At 44.5% G+C, this 25663-nt stretch overlaps 1 protein-coding gene across 1 annotated transcript in view; it reads left to right on the top strand.

Moving 5' to 3' along the window:
- The window catches only part of GLB1L3 (galactosidase beta 1 like 3), a 71284-nt gene that overhangs the window by 25337 nt on the left and 20284 nt on the right, over positions 1-25663 (top strand). Inside the window, exons 4-11 of the mRNA XM_053928853.2 lie at positions 6745-6876; positions 7099-7314; positions 12047-12115; positions 12787-12882; positions 14107-14215; positions 18003-18095; positions 20354-20435; positions 21408-21472. Coding sequence (XP_053784828.1) covers positions 6761-6876; positions 7099-7314; positions 12047-12115; positions 12787-12882; positions 14107-14215; positions 18003-18095; positions 20354-20435; positions 21408-21472 — 846 coding nt within the window. The 5' untranslated portion in view covers positions 6745-6760. The remainder of the gene's footprint in view (positions 1-6744; positions 6877-7098; positions 7315-12046; positions 12116-12786; positions 12883-14106; positions 14216-18002; positions 18096-20353; positions 20436-21407; positions 21473-25663) is intronic.

Here is a 25663-nt window from a genome sequence, read left to right as displayed (position 1 = left end):
CAACTGAGTGAGCCACCCAGCCAGGACCAGGGTGAAAACACTTTTGATAATACATTTCAGGGAGAGAGGAAGGAAGAGAAAGAAAGAGAAAGATTGATTGGTTGCTTTCTCATACACACCCTGACCGGGAATTGAACCCCCAAAATTTCAGTCTATGGGATGATGCTCCAACCAGGTCACGCCAGCCAGGCTTGATAACACTTTTTAACCTTGGATTCTTACCTAGATCCATGCACAACTTTCCATTTCCTTAGCTAATGAATGCATCTAGCAGATTCATGAGTCCTCCCCACTAAAAAGGACACGTTTGAGTGACACTAAACCAGAGATAGCAGCTGAGATGGGCTGCCTGCCACAGAGAACCTCGTGTAGGGATTCTGGTTCTGAGGGACTGAGCTGAAGCTGTCCGCTGCGTTTCCCTTTGTATGAGCGCCCTGTGTGACATGTAGCATATCCACTTTACTTCTAGCTCAATCTGTTGGAGGAGATTATCAATTTACTTGAAATTTGAATGTTTATCAGCAATAAACTCAAAACTAGGGATCTGAAGATTTCTGACTAGCAAGAAGATGTCTTTCATCTCTCCCTCTACCTGATGTTATCAACTATACATCATCATGGATGAAATAAATTACTGGGAGACTACTGAGTCCATTTTATAGCTCAAAGGAGCATTTTCCATTGCCTATAATAAACATTTTACCACTTTAAACAGTTTTCTAAAGCAAGCATGGTATATAAGTAAAGGTGGCTAAATTTTTACTTTTACAAATTTTGCTGGTTTTCATTAACTACCAATAAATCTAGTGTCTGCTCAGACTGCCATGACGAAATAGCATAGACTGGGTGACTTAAGCAACAGATACTTATTTCTCACAGACCTAGGATCTGGAAGCCCAAGGTCAGGCACCAGCATGGTGAGGCCTGGTGAAGACTCTCTTCTTGGCTTGTGATTTCTTTTGTTCTTTTAAAAGATTTTATTTATTTACTTTTAGACAGAGGGGAAGGAAGGGAGAAAGAGAGGGAGAGAAACATCAATGTGTGGATGCCTCTTGTGCGCCCTCTAGTGGGGACCTGGCCCGCAACCCAGGCATGTGCTCTGATTGGGAATTGAACCAGCGACCCTTTGGTTTGCAGTCTGGTGCTCAATCTACTGAGCCACAGCAACCAGGGTTGGCTTGTGATTTCTTGATGATTATTCCACATAGGGATTATTAATCATGGATCTAAGGTAAACATCTTTACATCAAATTTGAAACATTGTAGCCATTATTTCTTTGAGTATTTTTTCTGCTCTCCTCCTTCTGGGACACCAACTATACATATGCTGGACCACTCGATACTGTCTCAGAGAATGCCAGTGTTCTCTCTGTTAATTTCTCTCTGTCCTTAATATGGATAATTTCTCTTACTATCTATTGAGGTTCACTGATCTGTTCTTCTGTAGTGTTTAATATTCTGTTAATCCATTCAGTCTATTTTTTATTTTAGACATTGTATTTTTAAGCACTGGAAGTTTGGATATACTGTAAATCGCCAGTTTGCTTTTTATCATGCTCATGTTTTCCTCAACCTTTAACACATGGAGTATAATTATAATAGTTATTTTAATACCCTTTTCTGCCAGCTCCTTCATCTACATCACATGTGAGTATGTTTCTTTTTTTAAAATTTATTTTTATTCAGTTACAATTGTCTGCATTTTCTCCCCTTCCCTCCACCCCACCCCAGCCAGTCCCACCTCCCTCCCCCACCTCCACCCTCCCCCTTAGTATGTTTCTATTGATTGCGTTTTTGTCTGGTTATGCATCTACTTCCTTGCTTCTTGTGTGGATGGCATTTTTTTTAATTGGATGCTGGACATTGTGAATTTTATGTTACTGTTTGCTGGCTATGCTGTAATTCTTTAGATATTTTTGAGCTTTGTCCTGGGATGCCACTCAGTTACTTGGAATTAGTTTGATCTCTTCAAGAATTGATGTTTAGCTTTGTTAGAGGGCGTATGGACTTAGTAGTCTTATGAGACGTTAGGAGATCGTCTTTGCCCTCTGGCTGGTGCAGTGTGAGCTATTTGCAGAGCTGTGCCAGCCTGGAGGACTTTTTCTGCCTTTTTAGTGTCTCTTTCCCTGGCCTTGGTAGTTTTCTCACAGGCCTGGTTCAGAACTCAGCCAAAGACTCTGAGCCAAAGACTCAAAAGACCTCTCGCAGATCTCTGGAAGTCCCTGTAGAGATTTCTCCTGTCTGGTACTTTGTTCTGCAAAGTAGCTGCCTGAGTGCCCCTGCATTTTGATCTCTATTTTCTCAACTTAGCGAGAACACTGAGCTCTGTTTAGATTCCCTCCTTGTGCTTTGGTTCCTTCCATCCTGGAAGCTCCTTGCAGGCAGTAAGCTCAGGGCTTATCTTGTTGGCTTCCTCTGTCTCATGGGTCACAGACCTATGGTGCCTTCTGTCTAACATCTGAAGAGTCTTTTAAAAATATTTTAAATGAATAATGGATATACATCCAAACACTTTTGTCTTGCATGGTTTTCTAGCTGTTTTGAGACAGGAGGATAAATCTGTTCCATATCATTCCACCCTGGCTGGATGAAGTCCTCTATCTAGATTTTAAGATGATAAAAATTGTCCTAATTTCATCTCATTTACATGTCTAAGTTTATTCAAGAATAAGTATGAGAAAGCAGATAATATACAGTTTGCTATAGCATGGATACTTAATTAAGAGCTCTAGATTAATTTATAAAGAATTTCAGAAATTAGAAAACAACATATTATAAATACGAGAACCAGGTGTGGATCCTGAATTTTTATTGTATTGTTCAAAAATGAGAGGATCCTCATTTTTATTGTAAACCTAGAACTGCTCTAAAACATAAAGTCTTTAAAAAATTGAAACACTACAAAAGGGAAAGAAAGTAAAAGAAAACTAAAAATAAAGGAAAAAATCTTGAAAGCAGCCAGAAAGAAGTGATGCATCACCTACTTGGAGTTATAGAAAATTGTGAGACGTGGAATACAACCCTATTCTACGCAGGCCAGAGGAAGTGGCTCCATATTTTTCAAGTGCTGAAAGAACGGTAGTGTCAACGTCACAGAAACCTGTTTTCCTTCCATCATGCAGCACTTCTAACACCCGGTGTGTGGGGTTTTCCACACCAACCAATTTTCCACTTTAAGCAGATATCAACTAGGTGTCGTACACTTCAACTCAGTTCTGATACTAACTGCCCAGAGTCAGCACAGACCACTCAGGGTAAAGGCCCAGGCCCCCATGATGTCCCCTCCCCTAGTTCAGATTCTGGTCCAGGTGGCCACCTGTACTTTTGATCAGCAGGCTACAAATCGGAGGTCCCCATGGCCTCCTCCATAGATGGAGTAATTTCCTGGAACTGCTCACAGAACCAGGGAAACACTTCCTTAGGTTTACAGGCTCATCATAAAGGATATAATGCAGGGACAGGCAGTTGGAGGAGCTGCACAGGGCCAGGCCTGGGGAAGGGGCAGGAAGCTTCTGTGCCTTCACTGGGTGCATCTCTCTCCCACTACCTCAGTGTCTCACCAACCTGGAAGCTCCCTGAACTTCTTCAGATAGCGTTTTCATGGAGGTTTTATTATGTAGGCAAGGTTGATGAAACCATTGGCAATTGGTAATTAACTCAGCCTCTAGACCCTCTCCCTCCCCAGAGGTTAGTGTTGGGGGGGTGGGGTGGGACTGAAAGTTCCAACCCTCTAATCACAGGGTTGGGTCCCCTATCAACAAGCCCCTTACCCTTAAGAGCTTTCCAAAAAGTCACCTTATTAATATAAACTCAGGTGTGGGTGAAAAAGGCTTGTTATAAATAACAGAAGATGCTCTTCTCCTCATCCTTGCAATGCAGGAAATTCCAAGTATCTTAAGAACTCTGTGCCAGGAACTGGGAATGAAGACCAAATGTATATTTCTTATTATATCACAAACTGCAAATTCTATATCTGTCAAAGGTACCTGTCAAGAAGGAAGTAAGATAGTAATGTTGTAGACAATGGAGAGAGTGTTCAAGTATTTGATGAAACCCAAAACTGCTCATAATAAAACATCTCAGCAAGTTAGACGAGAAGGGAACTACTAGAACTGGATGAACAACATACACACAAGTCCCACGGCTAACATGCTTACTGGCGAAAGACTGAACATTTTCCACCTGAGACAGGAAATAAGGTGAGGATGTCAGCTCTTGCCACCCTAGAAAACATAGTACTAGAAATTCTAGCTGCCACAAGAAGATAAAAAAAGAAAGAAAGAAAAGACACAGAGTTTGAAAAGAAATAAAACTGTATTTGCATATGACATGATTGCCCATGTAGAAAACCCCAAGGAAATGGATTTCCAATGTCTAAAACAACCTCTTAGGCTCAGTGGGTCAGTTTACCAAGTTTACAGAATACAAATCAATACAAGAAACTCAATTGCATTTCTATATGCTGACAATGAACATGTTGAAAGTGAACTTAAAAGTTCAATACCCTTTAAAATCCTAAGGCCCAAACCTAACAAAGCACGCACAGGACCTGCATGTCGGAAATCACAAGGGAAAGAAGGCCTAAACGGATGAGGAGACACCCGCGTTCTTGGACTGGAAGACGCAACACAGTGAGGATGCCAGCTCTCCCCAGCTGGGTATACAGGTCTAATGCAATGCTTATCACAACTTTGGCATGGCTTTTTGTAGAGATAGATAGGCTTAGTCTAAATTTTATGTGAAAAGGCAAAAATCCTAGAAGAGCCGGAAAATCTTGACAAAGAAGAATGAAGTTTTCTTGGCTGTAAATCCAAATTTATCCAACAAGGTATATTCAGAGAAGTTAAATATTGTGTTTCTGTGTAAGATATAGAAAGTCGCCAAAGGCCATTGCTGCCAGCGTAAGAATGAAAAGAAGATGGATGGTCTACAAAACTTTCAAGGGAGCTGAGTCTCAGGCAGGAAAGTGAGACGAGAAGAAAGGCCCGCACTGCTCTCTGAACATTGCAGTCTGATGTCCCGGGCACTGTTTGTTCAAATGGGAGAGGAAAAGCAGAGGTTTCAAAAAGACATGGTCAGAAGATTTCCTTTCCATCGACCCCACAGGACCTTCAGATCCAGCTTGTCCCAAACTGGGTTCGTCACTCGTCTCCCTCTATTGGGACCTCTGTCACATCTGTGTTTCTGATCTCAGTAAATGTCACCATCATCTTCCCACGCCACGTAAGCCTGAAACATGTTGGTTGTCATTTTCCCCTCTGTCACCTGCCTCTTCCAACCAGTTTCCAAGAGCTACCAGTTCCACCTGAAACTTTTTCCTTGAATCCACTCCCTCTTCTTGCTTCGTGTTGCTAGCAGAACAATCCTAGCCTCATCCTTGTGTCACCAGGTCTGCTGAGAGCACCTGCCTGTTCCCCACCTAGCCTCCACCTTGCAGCCAAGAAATCTCCATAAAACTAGATTCTGGCCTAGGTCCTGCTTAACGTTGCATCTTAGTCCTCCTTGGCCTGTCTCCTCCCCATCTGATCTCTCCCGCCCCACCTCCTGCTACTTTGTAACCAAGGGATTCCAAACTGTTCCTGCACATACTTGTGTAAACACTTGAAGCTATTCCCACTTTTCTTCCTCTGATAGTTCTCACTCATTTACCTCGGCTCAGTGTGAGAAAACTTCACTGCCTAGGGCAGCCTGTGCCCCTCACGTGTCCAGCCATTGCGCTCTGGAACCGTCATTTTCGTCGTACTTGTATTGAAATCGATTTCATTGCGCGAACAAAGGGGCCCCTGCTGAAGCTGCCGAAGCTGCCGAATCAGCACTTCCCTGCTTTCTGATGCATGGCGTGGGCCTAGCTGTCCTCCCATCCTCCCACTCACATCAGCCTTTCTGTTCTGGTTGGCTGGTGACACACAGTTTAAGGAAACTCAAGGTCAGGGCGCTTACCGGGGCCCCTCCTTCCTTACTTCCCTGGCTGAGAGACTGCGAGCTGGTGGTTCCAAGTCCTGGGTCCGACGCGGGCGTCGCCCTTCTCGCCCTTCTCGCTCCCCGAAGCCCCAGGCCTGCTACTTGGCCCAGCTAGACAGGACACGGCCCCCGGGGCAGCTGCGGTGGCGGCTCGCAGGTCCCGGGCTCCCGGCACGCAGCGCACCTGAACCCGGCCGTGTCCCCGTGGGAGGCAGTGGCGGCAGCAGCGCGGGACCTCGGTGCCCTGGCCTCGCGGACATGAATACTCCGCCTAGCTTCAGGTGATGGTCCCTGCCTCTTCCGCCGCCCTCCAGGACTGAGGACGCCTTACAAGCTTTCTTCCTCCTGTACCTTGGTTTTGCGCGCACCGAGTGGGTCTGTCCATGGGCGGGACACGGAGTCCTTCAGGAGCCCGGTGAAGGAAGCGCTGCCACCTGTCACTGAGCCCGAGCCCTCCTCCCCTTTTTCCTGGGACCCCGTGGCCCAGTGCCCAGCCCCATCTCTTTCCTGACCGAGGCTTCTGGGACCAAAAGTCGCGCCCCAGCTCTGCCTTGACTGCGGTGGACTGTGGGCCAGCCCTGCTTGTGTGTGCTGGGGGCGGGTCTTGGGCGGGGGTCCCAGGAAGAGCCCCAGCCTTCCTAGCATCAGGCCAGCCTAGGAGCCCTGCCTGTGACAGGCCCTGCCAGCCCTGGCCTCCGCCCTGCCGCCGCTAGCCAGCGCCAGGGCCTCTAGTTCCAGGCGGCCGCTCCCTCCCCTTGTCACTGTTCTTTCTTTCTCTTTCAGCCCGGGCCTTTCGGGGATGGGAATCGTGTGCATCTTCCTCCTGCCATTTGTCTGGTCAGGTTTTGTTCCTCGGGTGAACTATAAAGAGGATCTTATTTCTGGAGAACCTGAGTCACAGGTGCACCAGTACAGGTTTGCCTGAGTGGCGAGAGCTGGGGGTTGGGGGGCTTCTCCCTTTTCTGGAGAAAATAGCATCAGAAGCATGCACAGAAGCACATCCTGCTAACAAGGGCTTCTGTCTCCGCGAGGGCTCGGCAGCATCTTCTATCTCTGCCTCTCCCTCCATCTCTCTCCCTCCCTCCATCTCTCTCTCTCCATCTCTCTCCTGTCTCTCTCAGTTTCTCTGTCTTTCAGCAGGTTTAATTGGTCTCACCTGACCCCTCTTGAGCTGAAGAACCGAACTGTGGGACTTCAGACGGAAAGCCCAGTGGAGAGTACCCCATACTTCACACTGGAGGGGCACAAGTTCCTGATCTTCGGGGGCTCCATCCACTATTTCCGAGTGCCCAGGGAGTACTGGAGGGACCGCCTCCTGAAGCTGAAGGCCTGTGGCTTCAACACTGTCACTACGTGAGTGCTGCCCTCTGGGAGCTTGCTGCCCCACAGGGGCTCACAGCCTCGTGTCTGGGCTCGGAGCTGCCTTGAGGAGCCTGGCCTGAGGACTGACCTTCTGCTTAGTCATGTCCAGCATGTGTCTTTTATGCTCAAGGGTCACTTAGAGCTCATGCTTACTGAAACAATTCTTATTAATGTACACGGAAAGGAACCTGTAGAGGCGTAATAGTCGTATCAAAATGAGCACATAAGGAGACACTAGTGTCTCGAAAGTGAAGTCCAGTGGAGTAAAGGGAATGAATACTGTAGCTGACTGATGGGTCAGGCTCAGCCACCACCCTGCAGGGCCCCGGGTCGTCCTCGGAAACCGGGCAGAGTGGCGACTGCCCCACACGGTTGTGCGATGATTCCATGAGATGAAACCCTTGTCCTGTTTCTACGGAAACGCCCTCCACCATGATTGCAGCCTACACGCACTCAGCTGTGGCTGCAGAGACATGAGCCCGGTTTCACCCAGCAGAAGGCTTTAAACATGGACTTGACGTGATCAAATACAAGTACACTCAGATGATAAATTCAGCATGACACTGAACACAGTTATGCACTTGGTGACAGAAAGTAACGTGCATTTAGGGTTTAGTGATGGCTGGGCATTTTCTAAGCATTTTCACCCAAATTGCCTGATCCTCACAGTTGCCCCATGAGAGGGACAGTTTAATTCCCTCGGTGCGGGGCAAGGAGCACAAGCACAGAGGCCTTAGCTGGCTCAGGACGACACCCCCTCCCAGCAGCTCCAGGAGGTGCGACCCGTGCGGCTGGGACTGAGGATGAACCCACATCTCACAGCAGGCAGGAGCTCCCGTCTGTCCACAGACCGCCCATCCAATAAAAACCTTGCCCAAAGCAAAAATTGCATTTGAATTAGGAACAGTGGCACTCCCTTCATAACAGACCTATTTCCAGAAACGTCTTGAAACTGAATAACTGGGCAATCAATAAAGGTGAGTTGAAGGGAGGGCCAAAGGAAAAAAAAATGTGCGGAAACCTGCACTGTGGCAGCTGCATGCAAAAGGGAGTGCGGGTACCAGCCCAGGAAGGGTTGGAGGGAAGGCAGGGAAACCCACCCTCGCTGTACCATCCTGCCATCGCTGGTGCACAGAGATGCTAATTGCAATACACCTACCATTATAGAGGAAGACCACCCCCTTACGTGTATATAGTATTCGTTCACAGCCAGGCATCATGTTCACAGCGCTTGTGCAGCCCTTGTAAAGCCCAAGGGCCTTTGCAGTGCAGTTTATCATTTTATGTTGCAGAATGTATCTTTCTGTTTCCTGATCAGATGTTTGTCTCAGAAATCAGAAAGGTCTGTTGTTTTCATGGTCAGGCGAGAGGGAAAAAGTAAAGGCAGCCCAGAGAAGCTCAGACCTTCAATGCGGAAAGGGAAAGAGCAGAAGCGGCAACAAACACAGGGGGCGGTGTAACGCCATGGCTTTCACCTGCAACTGTGTCGGTTATGTTGATTCCGAAACACAGCGTGGGGCACAAGCAGGTTTCCAGTTGGGAGTACCTGACACAAAGTTTATTCTTGTGTTATTATTTATTAATTATTGTACTGTTCTGCAACGAAAACCTGTAAACCTACTTTTGCCACACCCGTATTTAAGTTTCCTTGCCATTCTGGGTTAATTCTACACTGGTTGCTAGAGATTATACCTGTAATGTATTGAATTTTTTAAAAAGAAAGAACCACTAGATTTCTTCATCCGCCTACACCACTAACCAGCTATATAGCAAGACCATAGAAATTATAAAAAAAAAAAACAACCACAAAACTGCACTGCAATTAGAAACCCCTTTCCTCCTCAATGTTCTTCCAATGCCAGCTCATGGCAAAAATGAACCGCATTCTCTGTGAAGGAGAAAACGCATAAAGGGCCCTTCCCATACTGCAGAGGGTGAATTTAAAGCCGAGAGGCAGTAAACTGTTAACTGGCTCATCTCATCTGCAAATAATTTCACCAGAAATAATTGCTGAGTTTGACTGAGGGCCTTTTCTGAACCTAGTGAAGGGATTATGTGGTTTTTATTTGTTACATGGTATTCTGTGAAAGCAGTAAGTTGTGTGGACAGTTCTTCTGGTATTCAGCCTGTCCACAGCTCCGGGTCAAGTCTGTTTGATTACGAGACGGGCGCGTGTGCACACCTGCACACACAGGTTGCTGCACTTGATTTTCCAGGGTTTCATTCACACCTGTATATCACCGAAACTGACTTAAAATGTTATATGTGTTAGTGCCTTATCTAGTTTTGATATTAACCTTATAGTAAGCTAATCAAGTGACTATGTCTTATTTTATATTCACTGCATACATATATATATATATTTTTAATCCTTACCCGAGGGCATTTTTCATTGATTTTAGAGAGAGAGTGTAGGCAGAGGGAGAGGGAGAGGGAGAGAAGTTTGGAGCGGTTCAGAAACCTGGCTGTGTGCCCAGACTGGGAATTGAACCCGCGACCTTTCTGTCCATGGAATGGCATTCTGACCAAATGAGCCACATGAGCCAAATGAGCCAGACAGGGCCTCACTGCAAACATTTTGCAAAAAGAATTTTTACCCTGAATATTTCCTAAAATTCACCTGTCAAACTTTGTGACTATTATCTTTTGTGGTTGTGAGGGGAAGATATTTGGGACAATATAACTTTTCCTGAATAGTTATTATTTAACTCATGCTTTTCATTTCTTCTAGAGTATATACTATTAGTCTATATATTTTTTTCCTTTCTGGGACTTTAAAAAATTATCCTATCTTTCTTGGAAATTATACATCATTTTGTGAATTTGGGACTTTTTATCTTTTTTCTACTTAATATTATCTACATTTTTAGTCTTTTCAAAGAATCTGCTTATACCTTTGTTAATCTTCTCTATATCTTTTAGTTTTCTATTTCACAGTTTGTGGGTTACATATAATTTATTTTCTTCTACTATATTTCATTTAGTACTTTTCTCCTCTGACCCCTCCCCCTCTTTTCCTTGTCTCCTGAGTTGAATATTTAGCTCAGTTCTGTAATATGTTTATTCAGGACCCAGTCCTTTAGGTTCTGCTTTGGGTACATATCCCACTAATTTTGCTATTATTGGACTTCGAAAGTCATTTGGTTTCAAACATTTCACCTATATGCTTTCTGTCTTATTTATTTTACTTTTTGAAAAGTGTAATATTCTGATTTAGCTGCATTTGTCTTGGGATTATGGGCCGTGTAATGAAGACTTTGGCGATTCACATTTTACAACTGTCCCGTGCATGTTTTGAAAATGTATACGCTCCATCAGTTGGCTACAGAGCTCTCTGTGTATAATTACTAGACCCAGCCTTTTAACCGAGTTGTTCAAGTCCATATCCTTACATTATTTTGCTGTTGTCGTCTTGTTTCTTAGAGAAATATTTGAATCTCCTGATTACGATGATCTATTTAGCCATTTCTTCTCTGACTCATTAAACTTCTCCTTTACTTAAGCGTTGATACAAAAGTCACGGAAGGCCATGATTATTATTTCCTCTTGATGAATTGTCCTTTTATTATTATTTGATACTTCTCACTGCTTGTGAGTTTTCTGCCTTAAAATCCATTTTGCCTGCTATTTAAGATTACTAGATTAATTTTGCCTCATCAGTATCTTTTTTCATTGTTTTGTTTTTGATTTTTTAAGCAATTGTCTTTAAAGTAAGTCACTTGTAAGCATCATTTAGTGAAATATTTTTTTTATTTTCTCAATGTATAGTTATAAACTTTACCATGCATATTTGAAGTCTTTAGCAAACCAACTTTTCATTCCTACACACAAAAAAATCTTGAAATATAGTCAGTTCCGCCATAATGCAACGTACCATAAACATCTCTACACTGTGCAAAATTGTGTAATAAGAACTATAAGGCTTATGAGAAACATGAGATTAGGGAACAATATACAAAAACCTTATTGGTCGTACACAAAATATGGTCTCCTAACAAAAAAAGCACCTATAAAATTTCACACATGTCCCTTTACCCCCACACACTCAGCAAGGGGGGGCGGTGCCTGGCCCAGTCCACTGGCTGGGTCCCAAGATGGCACCTTCCTTCATCACATGTCCATCATCCTATTGAAATTCCTCCTGATTCTTATGCTGATTAATTCTTAGCAATAATTTATTAGGCATATGTAGACATTTGTGTTTTTTATTCTCCTTTATATGACTTTAAAGATTTTATTTATATATTTTTAGAGAAATGGAGGGAGAAAGAGGGAGAGGTATATCAATGTGTGGTTGCCTCTCACACACCCCGCACTGGGGACCTGGCCTGCAACCCAGGCATGGGCCCTGACTGGGAATTGAACCAGCGACCCTTTGGTTTGCAGGCTGGTGCTTAATCCACTGAGCCACATCAGCCAGGGCTTTCCTTTATATTTTTAATGGATATTACAAAGAATGGGTGGTGAGTGGGATAATTAATGTATAAATCCAAGGAATGTAGAGTCAGGATGATTGACAGCTTGGACCACAACTGGGTAACAGGGAGAGGAGCTATCGAATATAATTATTCTTCAGGTAATACAGGTTTAATTGCCATGGGAAACTTCAACTCATTCCAAAATAGAGCTTTCCTAGGTTTTGGCATGAGTTTGGGGCTGACCTAGGAATTTAAGAGAAAGAAATAGGAAGATGCTCACTGTGCTTTCCTCTCTCCTGGTCCAGCTATGTCCCATGGAACCTCCACGAGCCACAACGGGGAGCATTTGACTTCTCCGGGAACCTGGACCTGGAGTAGGTGCTGCTGCTGCTGCTGCTCCCGTGACCTGCCCTGGGGCCTGGGAGCCCGGATGGGGCTGGCTGGGCTTCGTTAGGGACCCTGGTGGCATCTCAGCTCTGCTGGGAGAAACAGATGGAGACGGGGGTCAGAGCCTTGCTCTCTGGACAATGACAGGCTCTATGCCCAGGACCCGATGCTCTCCAGCTGCTCCTGTCACCCCCAGGTGTCCCAGCCTGCCTCCTCTGAGCACCCCCCGCCCCTCACTGCAGCCTAGAGGTGCCTGGTCCCCTGTCAGCCTTGTGTGCCATGGGGCCCAGCCCCCTGTGCTGGGACAGGGATTTCCCCTGGAGGGCAGCAAGGCCACTGGGGTCAGGTTCATTGTTAGGACCCTTGTCCCCTGTGTGATGCCCTTCCTCCTCATGGCCCAATGGCTGTGCAGACAGTCCTAGGCTGGGAGCTGGTGAGAACTCAGCTGCCAGGGCCTGTGGCCTGTGACCACTGGTGTGGGATTCCCTGCTCTGCTGGGGGCAGAGGCTTGGCCTTCCCTTCTCTCACCCCGTCTCTGGTTGGGAGAGGAAGGCAGGCGAGCAGAGGACCTGGGCAGTTCTGCCACCTGTGTGTGTGCTGGGCTGGTCCCCACCCTCCACTGGGGTGTCCTGAGAGTGGCTGATCTTGACCTTCCCAGGGCCTTTGTCTTGATGGCTGCTGAGACTGGGCTGTGGGTGATTCTGCGTCCAGGCCCCTACATCTGCAGTGAGATTGACCTTGGCGGCTTGCCCAGGTGAGCACGGCTGAGTGGGCGGTTGTGGTTGTGGTAAAGTAGTTTGTTTTACTAAAAGTCAAACTTAAATCTGATAGCGCTGGGCACGTATTCCGTGTCTGGCAGTGTTGTGTGTGCTTCACATGGCATCTCAGGGGACACTTGCAGAAACGTGGTGAGTTGTGGTTCCACTGCAGTGCTTCTCTGACAGATGAGGGACTTGAGAGCTTGGTCTGGTGCTGTTGGCGTGGCCGAGCATGGGAGGGGAGGGCAGGCGTCAGGAGGGTTGCATTCTTCTCTTTTTGTGGGAAGGAACTGTCTCCCATGTCCATTCTCCTGTTGGGAAGGAAGGAAGTGGAGCTTTAGCAAGTGGAAGGGGGGATTCTGACAGCTTCCAGACCTCTGACTTTTCTCTTATTTCATCAATGGAAGACAATATTCTCTCCTGAGCTGAGAAACCACTGCTCCCCTCCATTCCCTCTCATGTTTCTTCGCCTTGTTCTCTCAACTGTGATGCTGGCCTTTAGCTCAGACAACCGAGGTTCAGGGTGAGAGTCCTAGAATGTTCCTCTGCTAACCCTGCAAGCCGACAGGACTCTCTGTTTCATCCATGGCTTTGCCTGGAGGTGAGCATTTTACTCTCCTTGCTCAGGGAAGGGGTTTGCTTTCTCCGGAAAGAGCCTGTGCTCCCATCCCAGCTCAGGAGGAGGAAAGGCCTGACCTTGAAGGAAGTGGATATCCTAGCAGAGCAGTGATTCCCCTGAGGGTCAGCGGAGGCCCTGCCCAGCCCTTCACAGGTGCCCTGGGGGTGTGCGCAGTCTTGAAAGCTCCCCCTCTGTGATGGAGGCAGGTATTGGAAGTGGTGTAACCTGTGCCTAAGGTACATACAACACGGTGCTCAGCGCAAAGGCCTGTAAGGAATGGACAGAGCAGAGGCAAGCCCCTAGCCTCTCATGAAGATGTGGGTGTATGAGCCACGGTGGAGCCGCAACCACCTCCTAAGTTGTAGTGTCACTAGACACTTGTACCTCGGACAACGCTGTAAGCGGCTCTAAAGAATGTTCTTTCAGGACCCGTGAGTCTACCCGACTGTGGGCACGGGGTCAAAAGGTATAAGACTGAGCTGCAGGGAGCTGACAAGGAGTGAGCTGTCCTGTGCTCCTGGCCCCGACTCACCCTGCCTCCGATCTTCCTGTCTTCCTGTCTTCCTGTCTCCAACACTGGCCTCCTCTCCTTTGACCCCAGCTGGCTGCTGCAGGACCCCAAGCTGAGACTGAGAACAACCCACAATGGCTTTGTGGAAGCAGTTGATAAATATTTTGATCATCTGATTGCCAGAGTGGTTCCTCTGCAGGTAAAGCCCAAGTACCTTTTCCTCCTTTCTTATATTTACTTTAGGAAAATAGCATGTTCTGACTTGTTCACAGAAGAGGCCAGGCCCAGCTTCTATGAGAGTTGAAGCTGGCACTCATGTGATTTTGAACTCTAGACCCTTATCTCAAGTTCAGACTCTGACCCAGGGATTCTGGAAAGAAACATCACACCAGACTGGACTGACAGAAAGCTAGGGCATGTGGTTGCCATTGTTTCCAATGTACTTGATGTTCACTAGACTCACTGATTTTTATTCTACTTATTTCTACTCTTAAGTGGTCTTTGCTACTTTGAACAGTTAATACCCACACTTGGTGAGAAAGCTCAAAAAAGTACAAGGGAATTTATGGTAAATAACAGTCTCCCCTCCTACCCTATCCCCAAGCTTTCAGCTACCGTTTCAGGAGACAACCAATTTCACCAAACTTTTGTGTGTCTTTCCAGAGATTTTCTGCCCACATGGAAGCAAGTTATTTGTACATACACTCATACATGTGCATGTGTGTATGTGTACTTTTTTATTCAAAAATTTATAATTCTCACTGGACATTTTTCTTTTGTCACTTAAAAACATATTTTTGAAAGCTGCAATTCCTTTTTTAAGGTTTCTTTTTAAAAAGATTTTATTTATTTATTTTTTTAGACAGAAGGGAAGGGAAGGAGAGAAAGAGAGGGAGAGAAACATCAATGTGTGGTTGCCTCTCACATACCCCCTACTGAGGACCTGGCCAACACCCCAGGCATGTGTCTTAACAGGGAATCAAACCTGCGACCATTTGGTTTGCAGGCTGGCACCCAGTCCATTGAGCCACACCAAACACGGCCACTTTTTTTTTTTTTAAATCCTCACCAGAGGACTTGCTTATTGATTTTAGACAGAGGGAAAGAGAGAGGGAGAAGGAGGGGGAGAGGGAGAGCAAGAGGGAGTGGGGGGAGAGAGAAGAGAGAGAGAGAGAGAGAGAGAGAGAGAGAGAGAGAGAGAGGGAGAGGGAGAGAGAGAGAGAGAGAGAGAGAGTGAGAGAGAGACAGAGAAAGAGAAACATCAATCCGTTGCCTCTTATATGTGCCCTGACTGGAAATTGAATCCACAACCTTTCGGTTTACGGGATGATGCTCCAACCAACTGAGCCACACTGGCCAGGACTAAACCTGCTGTTCTTTTTAATGACTGCAAAGTATTTCATGATATGAATAGATCAGAATCCATTTAACTGATGCTTTTGTCATGGGCATCTAATTTTGCACGTTTTTATTATAATGAGTAACTCAGTTCATGTGTGTCATTTCCATACCGGGGTGAGTACACGGGTTGACTTGCACTCCCATTCGTTGGAGTTTCACAAATGCAAAGAGCTCAGCTGCCACGCGTTCTCCTTCCTCCATGGAGTGTCCAGCATTATGTACTCGATAGGAAATGCCTTTATTTTCAGTGTCCGCCTGGAGCTCATAGACCAGTCTGTGACAGAAAAAAACCAAACAGCATTATGCCCTGTAGTCTGCAAGGCAGCAATTGTTTGATCATTATGCTTGGTTTTAAACATAAAACTCTCGTTCACACAACAGGAGGCACATGATTATTATTTAAAAATAAATGTTATTTTAAGAACATCTCTTGATATAGCTAGAGATGGGATAAAAACCAGGATTACCTAGTAATAATGTCAATAGCTAAGATAATATAAATTATTACCTTTGTTGCTTCTTTGGGGGAAAATGTAATGCAGACCTAGCCCTTTATAAATAATTCTGAATTGTGAATTTGAGTTACTCTTATTAGGATAGTTTTAAAGAGAAGAAATGGGAGATTAGAAATGGAAATAAGGCAGTACAGCTTTAAGAGATATGAGCAATACTGAGGGGAAGAGACCTTGTCTGTAGGATTAAACTCTTGTCTATCCGGTGGGGTCAGGTTTGTCCTTTGTAAGAAGGGGCGATGCGTGTGTTTCTGGCTTTATTTCTGCAGCTGGGGTGGGACACGGTGGCAGGAGTGAAAAATATGACCCTTAAAACTAGAAAGACTCTGAATGGGTGGAAGTTCAGGAATAAGCACAAATGCTGCTTACGCCTGTGTAGATCCAGCAAACAAAGTGAATTCATAAACATCCACTGAAATCATGAGGGAGAAAATTCTAGGAAAGCTTTAGGAAACAGGGAATTCTAAGTGCAAATGAAAAGTATAGGGTTTATCATTAATACATTATTAGTGTTTTAAGTTAGAAAGATTAGTATCTTTCAATATGATTGGTTGTCTTCATTTCAGTTGTTACATTGAAATAATTTTTAGAGTGTATGTACTGATTTACTGGAGATATTTATTCCTCTAATCCTGTTTATTTCAAAAGGTTAACTGTGAATTCTCCTATGATGGTTTTTTGGAAATATCATCCTTCAGGCTGGGGAGATACTCTTCAATAATATAAATCATTGTTCTCAGTTCATCAGTTCAGAATACTTATGTTCATTCAACAAATAATTATTGAATACCTACTGTGTGCCAAGCACTGTGTAGCAGCTAAGCTTCCAGGCATGAGAAACACAGACATGGTCCCGCCCCATGGGGCTGCTAGCCTCACGAGCGCTAGCGACGTGTGTTATAACTACTACAGTGGAGGAAATGTAGAAGAAGGGAGGCCCAGAGCAGGTGTTTCAGAAACTCAACAGTGACGAGAAGAGTGAGCAGGCATTAGCCAGACCCAGGGGGTGGTCAGGAGTCTCCAACGTGGGTGATGACCAGAGATAGAACGAGGAATTTGAAGAACTAAAAGAAATGCTCTGACCGGTGTGGCTCAGCTGGGTGAGCATCAGCCCATGAACCAAGTCGCTGGTTCAATTCCCAGTCAGGACATATGCCTGGGTTGTGGGTTTGGTCTCCCATCGGGGCACATGCAGGAGGCAACCAATTGATATTTCTCTCTTGCATTGATATTTCTCTCTTGCTTCGATATTTCTCTTCCTCCCTCCCTTACCCTCTCTTTGAAAATTAAATAAATAAATATTTTTTAAAAAAGAACTAAAAGAAGTCATGCTGGTGTGGAACATAGAGAGGTGGGAAAGAGGCAAACAGTGAAGCTGTCAGGGAAGGCCACCAAATGTGCTCCTTCTCCCTGTTCCAGCCCAGGACCTCACACTTGCTGGTTGTCCCAAAGGGAGCCCCTCACTCTGAATGGCACTCCCTTGGGGGCAGTAGGAGCCATGTTGGGAGGGGCGGGAGAGAACAAGAGGAAGGCAGAGAGGGAAGGATCGAGCACACTCTTTTCAGCAAGTTTTCGGGAAGTGGAAGAAGGGCAGTTTGGGAAGAAAGGTTGACAGTACAGAAGGGAGAGGAAGCAGTACAGAGAACTAGCTGCTGAGCTGGCGGGGGGAGGCAGGAGCCTCCCCGCTTGGGTGGTGGGTGGCATTGCCCCTATGACAGGAGGACGGAGGAGGGACGCTCCTTCTTTGCTGGGTGGGAAAGTAGATAAGGTAGGTGTGGAAGCAGGTGAGTTTGTAGGTATGAACTCTCATGTTTAAGTAGCTAGTTAGTATGAGAAGTAGAGGAACTGTGGGTGTCATTACAAAGACCAGGGCGCACAGGACTCCTAGAAGCAGCTGCTGTGCCTCAAGGTGACTCTGACTACAGCACCAGGGAGAGGAGAGAGAGCTTTCAGGTAGGGAAATAGCTTGGAGCGAAGTGTCCACACCAGGTGTGCTATCTTTAGCAGCAGACCCAGAGGCCCCAGGTTTTTCCACCTGCAGCCTCACTCTTGCCCTTTCTCTGCTTGTCTCAGTACCGCCAGGGAGGCCCCATCATTGCAGTGCAGGTGGAGAACGAATATGGTTCATTTAATAAGGATGAAGAGTACATGCCTTACCTTCAAAAGGTGAGAAACACTTGGTCTGTCTCCATATTTACGTGCTCCCTTCCTCAGCCTGCCTCTTCTGCAGCATCTAAGTCTGCCACAGGCCTCTGTTGGGTTCTGTGGGTTATGTGAATATGCGAGATCAAGTTCTATTTCTCTGAATGTACAGTATGGTCAGGGTGATTAAGATGCGCTGAAATAACTTTATTCTGAGGTAAAAATGATGTTAAAAAGGTTACTGTTAAAAGTAATCTGTAAATAAAAGATTACTGTAAAAAGATATGATGTTAAAAGATTATTTCTTCCCGCTGCTATCTCTATGACCCACAATGTTCTTGAAAGCTGGGGGTTGGTGAATAGGAAATAATGTCTGTGAACTTAATGATGACACCTGTCGCCTGGCAGCTCTCTGACCTGTAGTATCGGGTTGGCCAAAAAACTCTTTTGGTTTTTTCCATACGGTGGCTCTAGTAAGCACTTAGTTGTCTTTGACTTCATTCGAAACAATTTTCTTAGATTGTATGACAGCTGTCATATCAGCGTGCATTTAAAAATTATCAAAATTGGTGAATTTTTGTGTATCCATTTTAATGTTGAAGATGGAAGAAAATATACAACATATTTGGCATATTATGCTTTATTATTTCAAGAAAGGTAAAAATGCAGCTGAAATGCAAAAAAAAGATGTGTGCAGTGTATGGAGAAGGCGCTGTGACTGAATGTGTCAAAAGTGGTTTGTGAGTTTCATGCAGAAAATTTCTTGCTGGATGATGCTCCATGGTTGGGTATACCAGTTGAAGTTGATGCAATCAAATTGAGACATTAATCGACAACAATCAACCTTATACTACATGGGAAATAGCCGACATATTCAAAATATTCAAATCAACAAAGTTATTGGTGAAAATGAAAGATGCATCTTTGATTTTATGGAAAAAACCATACATACTTTTTGGCCAACCCAACACTAATATTTTCTTCTGTTGTCCTTGCTCCTTCATGGGGAGGCATTTCTCAGGCCAGGGAATTAACTGCAGTCCTGCTAGGTGTCCTTGTTGGTGGGTCAGGCTCCTCCTTGTCAGTGACTTCCCACATTCTGGAGGCTGATGAGTTCTAGTCTAAACTGGATCCCTCCTCGGGCTGCTGAGCAGGAGGCAGGGTCCCATGTTAGCCCTGTTCACACAGAAACTTGTAGGTGGGATGGCCTGGAAAGCCATGGAGGGGTGTGGCCAGCTGGGCAGGGAAGAGATCAGGTGACAGGGAGGGAAGAGGTACTACCCCTGTGGCTTTTGGAGCCGGATGAGGTCAGTGAGAAACTGCCCTCCCTGATGTTTCTCAGGGGCATCACACCACCTCACATCAGTCTCATTCAGCTAGCATTACTTTTCCTTGATTTTTAAAATTCACACTCAAGTCCACTCCCAGCCCCAGTCCTGGGGTCCTGCTGCCCGAGGCGCACTGTGGACTCTGAGTAGGTCCTCGAAAACCTGGTAATGGAACCATTCAGAACAAAAATTATAAAATAATGATAGTGAAGGAAATGAACCAGGTAGGCACTGCCAGATGGTTCCAGGGAAACATCTTTCAGGTAGTCCTTAGCTCCAGACTGGCTGCTTCTATAGATGGTTGTTCTCTTCTCCTTTTTGTGGCTCTTCCGCACGCCGTTATGATACAGTGGAAGATGTATGAGACTTGGGATCAGGAAACCTGCATGCAATTCCTAAGTTTAATGTGAACTTATAAGTCTCAGTGAACACGTAAGACACACAGAGAGGGTCCTTTGCCCTCTGGTCATCAGTCTGCTTCTTATGCTCTTAGTAAACATGATTTTTAAATTAGATCCTCCTCTTCCCCAAAGCCTTGTCAGGCTTCCTGCTGCCGGTGAGTATCTAGGTAGGACCCAAGTTTGTGAAGTTCTCTCTGCCCTTCCTTAGGGCCCCGTAGCCTCAGCCTCTCCCCTTCAAGAACAAAGAGTTTCTCAAATCTCCTCTCCTCCTCTGGGATTCAGGTCCTCCCTTGGGGTATTTCCTCCTAAATTCAGCCTTGTGCTTTTCCCCTGGGGGCTGTGCCTGTCAGCCTGTTCAGCTGCTTCTGTGGGTTGGTTGTCACTGGGAGAAACACCGGGTGGAGACAGAGCTGCAGATGGTCAGACCCTCCATTCAAACCTTTTGCTCTAGTTCACAGGCCATCTGTCTCAGCCCGGTCGTATTTATTTCCTAATTTCCTTCTTCCCAAGGGAGAAGGAAAAGTGGGTTCATTTTATCTAGTTTTCTCAACAGGCCCTGCTGAAAAGAGGGATAGTGGAGATGCTCTTGACCTCAGATGATGAGAAAGAAGTGCTGAGAGGTCGCGTAGAAGGAGGTACAGATTTAGACTTATTTTATGGGAGAACTGGGGCTCTTAACCCACCAGTCTGAATCTTGAACAAGCTTTGAAAGAACCAAGACTATCTCTGCTCCCTCTTTTTCATGTACATTGAAATGGGCCCTGGAGATCTGATATCACTATGAGAACTCAAGGTCAAAGTGAAGAGTTCACTTGGCGACCCCATCACTTTTCCTTGCTCCTGTTGTGTTTCAATGGCAGAGCTGTAAGGGAGCTCCTCTGTCCCTGGTCCACCTTTCCATCTTCCATAAATTTTCTGTGACTGAGAATCTGCATTGATTGGTGCTGGGCATGGCTTGGAATGAAAGCCGTCCCCCTCAACATCCAGCATCCTGTAGAGAAGCAGAAGATGGGTGTTGTGTCAGGAAGCCAGCCTCCGCATAGTCCAGTCCTGGGGTCCTGCTGCCCAAGGTGCACTGTGAGCCTGAGTAGGTCCTCGAAAACCTGGTAATGGAACCATTCAGAACAAAAATTATAAAATAATGATAGTGGAGGAAATGAACCAGGTAGGCACTGCCAGATGGTTCCAGGGAAACATCTTTCAGGTAGTCCTTAGCTCCAGACTGGCTGCTTCTGTAGACAGCTGTTCTCTTCTCCTTTTTGGTGGCTCTTCCGCACGCCGTTATGATATAGTGGAAGATGTATGAGACTTGGGATCAGGAAACCTGCATTCAATTCCTAAGTTTAATCAAGTTGTATAACCTTGGCCTGTTCCATTTCTCAGCACAAAATATGGCTAATTTTAACTGCCCTTCTTCCCTAATGTCCTTGCAAATGTCCAGTCACGTGAGAAAATATATGACAGCCCTGTATATGTTGCAATAAGTGGTATCGTTATCCTTACTACTCAACATAACTTCCTTTTGTGGGCAAAGGGTGGGCCTCTATCCCTCCCCTGGTAGGACTTGTCACAGGGCCTCATACAGCATCTCTCCCTTCCTTCTACAGCGCTGGCCACCATCAATACAAACTCATTCAGGAAGGATGCTTTCACGAGCCTCTATAATATACAGGTAAGGACATCTTAGAGGTGAAGTGTCTTAACCCCTGTGCCTGCCATGACCACCTACTCCGCCTGCACAGCTGGTGTTTGGTGAGGATAGCAGGCTTGCCAGGAAGACGACGGCTTTGCCCCTGGTGCCTGAGCTGTGTGCCAGAGCAATTTGCGGAGTTTACGTCTTTTGTCATGGGGAATAAGGACGAAACCCCACTTCTGTCACCTCTTAGTGGAGCACCCAACAGAGATGACCAGAGGAAGGGTGAGGGGTTATGTGAGGGGAATCAGAGGGAGGTGGCACACTCCTTCTTCTCTGAGGACAGAGCTCAGACATGGGCCACGCGTGTTGCTGACACAGGACTCACACCCAGCTTTGGTGGGGTCAGCCTTTTTTAGCCAGGCTGTGCCAATTATGGGGATGAACAACTGTATGGCACATGAATTCATTTAACACACATGGATTGACTACATCCCAGTTTCCTCTCAACCGGTGACCCTTGTGATAGTTACAAAGGTGGACCACCCATGCCTTCAGGGCTTACATCTTCTCTCCACAGAGCAGCTGGATTGAGCTCTGATAGACAGAATGTGACTATGGGGTCTTCTGCTTAGCACACGTTCCTGGGTTTCCTTTGTGTCTAGGATGATATCCCAAGCCTGTGCCATGGCCTGTGTGCCTGACTCAGTCCTCATCCAGCTTCAGCCGGTGCTGCTCCTCTCCCCATGTAGGGAGGCCTTCTGAGAGCCCCGTGAAGCATGGTTCTTTCACTCGGCCAGAGCCTCCCACAGTGCTCCCTCTTTCACCAGTTTTAATTAAAGAGCCAATTCATTTTATTTTTTGTCTCACTAATTTCTACAGAGTTTCTGACCTTGTAGAAAGAAAGGACTCAGCCAGGGGTGGACCCATAGTTCTCTCTAGTTTTAATGCCTTGAATAAGTCTCTTTTGTTGTTTCTTTTTTTCCTGTCATTTTTAAAACAGCTTTATTGCAACATAATTTATATACCATTAAACTCACCCACTGTGAGTATGTAATTCAATCACCACCATCAATAAAGTTCCCCATGCTCATCGGCAATGAATACCCCTCCCACCTCCAGCCCTACACAACCCCTGATCTGCTTCCTCTCTCTACAGCTGGCCTTTCTAGACATTTCACAGAGACGGAATCATACACCAGCTAGTCTTTTGTGCCTGTCTGTCTGCCTTCGTGCAGCTTGATGGCTTTGAGGTTCATTTCTGCCAAAGCACAAATGAGCACTTCAGAGCTCCGACAGCCAGGTGCCTCATGCTTTTGTTGTCCTCAGTCTGAAGTTAAACCCAAAGGCCGTGAAGCTTTTCTCCTAGGTCCTCCTCCTTCGCTGTGTGAATGTCATTAATGGTGCTTTTGAGTGCTGACCCAGTCTTGCAACCCTAGAATAAATCCCCCTTGATTGTGGTGTATTTTCATTGTATACAGTGCTGGATACACTTGGTTAATCATTTGTTGAGAAATTTGCTTCCATGTTTATGAGGAATACTGGCCTTTAGTTTTCTGTCCTGAAATGTTTTTTTTTTAATTGCAGTTGACATTCAATATTATCTTAAATTAGTTTCAAGTGTGCAGCATGGTGGTTGGGCATTTATATAATTTATGAAGTGATCCTGTGAGAGCTCTAGTACCATCTGGCACCGTACCTACTTATTACAATATTACAGCTATATTCCTCATGGTGTACTTTACATTCCTGTGACTATTTTGTAACTGTCAATTTGTACTTCTCTGGCCTTTCACCTTTTCCCCCAGCCCCCTCACCAGTCTGTTCTCTGTATCTGTGAGTCTGTTTCAACTTTGTTTGTTTATTTTGTTCTTTAGATTCCACATATAAGTGAAATCATATAGTATGTGTCTTTCTGTGACTGACTTATTTCCTTAACATAATACTCTCTGGGTCCACGCATGCTGTCACAGATGGTGAGATTGCATTCTTTTTTTATGGCTGAGTGGCATTCCATTGCATATGCGCTTGTGTACTCAGAAGTGGAATCACTCATTCATAAGGCATTTTTAAATTTTTGAGGAACCTCCACACTGTTTTCCATAGTGGCAGGACCAATCTGTATCCCCACCAACAGTGCACTAGGGTTCCCTTTTCTCCACATCCTTTCTAGCACTTGTTGTTTGTTGATTTATTGATGACAGCTTTTCTGGCAGGTGTGAGATGGTATCTCATTGTGGTTTTAATTTGCATTTCCCTGATAATTAATGACATTGAGCATCTTTTCATATGTTTACTGGTCATTTGTCCACTTTAGAGAAGTGTCCATTCTAGTCCTCTGTCCACTTTTTAATTGGGTACTCTTTTGTTGGGGTTGAGCTATCTGAGTACTTAATAAATTTTGGATAGTCACACCTTATTGGATGTATCATTGGTGAGTATCTTCTCCCACTCTGTCAGCTCTCTTTTCATTTTGTTGATGGTTTCCATTGTTGTGCAAAAACTTTTCAGTTTGATATAGTCCCATTTATTTATTTTTTATTTTGTTCCCCTTGCCCCAGGAGATATGTCAGAAAAATATTGCTAAGAGAAATGTCAGAAATTTTACTGCCTATGTTTTCTCCTAGGAGTTTTATGGTTTCACTTCTGACATTTAAGTCTTTTCAATTTGAGTTTATTCTTCTATATAGTGTAAGAAGGTTGTCTAGTTTCATTTTTTGCATTTATCTGTCCACTTTTCACAGCATCATTTATTAAATAGACTGACTTTACACTATTGTATGTTCTTGCTTTCTTTGTCAAAGATTAATTGACCATATGGGTATAGATTTATCTCTGGGCTCTCTATTCTCTTCCCTTAATCTGTGTGTCTATTTTTATGCCAGTACCATGCAGTTTTGATTACTATGGCCTTATAGTATAGTTTGTTATCAAGTAGTGAGATATTCCTACTTTGTTCTTTTTGCCCCCAAGATTGTTATTCCAGGTTTTTTTGTGGCTCCATACAAATTTCTGGATTATTTGTTCTAGTTCTATGAAAAATAAGGTTAGTATTTTGATAGGGATTGTGTAAAATCTATTGATTTCTTTGGGTAGTATGGACATTTTAATGATATTAATTCTTTCCTATCCATGAGCATGGCGTATGGTTCTATTTATTAGTATCTTCTTTGATGTCTTATAATTTTCTGAGTACATATCTTTTACCTCCTTGGTTAAATTTATTCCTAGGTATTTTGTTTATTTTGATGCTATTGTAAGTGGGATTGTTTTCTTAGTGTTTTGTTGTGAAAGGTATATAAAAATGCAACAATTTTCTGAATATTTATTTTGTATTCAGTTACTTTACTGAATTTATTTATCAATTCTAGTAGTTTTTTGATGGAATCTTAAGGGTTTTCTATATACAGCATCATTTCATTGGCAAATAATGACAGTTTTACATCTTCCTTTTCAACTTGGATAGCTTATTTCTCCTTCTTGTCTGATTGATGTGGCTAGGACTTCCAGTACTATGTTGAATAAGAGTGGTGAAAATGGACATCCCTGAGTTGTTCCCGATCTTAAGGGAAATTCTTTTACTTTTTCCAAGTTGAGTACAATGTTAGCTATGGGTTTTTCATACAAGGCCTTTATTATGTTTAGGTATGTTTCCTGTATTACCACTTTGCCAAGAGTTTTTCTCATAAATTGGTGCTGGATTTTGTCAAATGCCTTTTTCTGCATTTATTGATATGATCCTATGGTTTTTATCCTTCATTTTGTCTATGTAGTAGTCACAATAATTGATTTTCATACATTGTACCAACCTTGCATTCCAGGAATAAAACCCACTTGATCATGGTGTATGATCTTTTTAATGTATTACTGAATCCAGTTTGCTAATATTTTGTTGAGAATTTTTGCATCTATGTTCATCAGAGGTATTGGCCTATAATATTCTTTCTTTGTTGTGTCTTTATCTGGTTTTAGAATTAGGGAAATATTTATAATTACTTAGTATTATAAGTATTTATAAGGTCCTAAGTATAATTACTTAGTATTACTTAGTATTACTTAGTTTTTATAAGACCTAAGTATAATTGCTATTGTACTTATTGCAATTACTCCCAAGTATATGAGCTTGGGAGTCTTCCCTTTTCTTGAATTTTTTGGAATAGTTGGAGAAAGACAGGTGTTAGTTCTCCTTTGAATATTTGATGAAATTCCACCGTGATGCCATCCGGCTCC

The sequence above is a fragment of the Desmodus rotundus genome, chromosome 7, assembly GCF_022682495.2.
Source record: "Desmodus rotundus isolate HL8 chromosome 7, HLdesRot8A.1, whole genome shotgun sequence".
NCBI lineage: Eukaryota > Metazoa > Chordata > Mammalia > Chiroptera > Phyllostomidae > Desmodus > Desmodus rotundus.
This window is presented reverse-complemented; position numbering and strand designations above follow the sequence as displayed.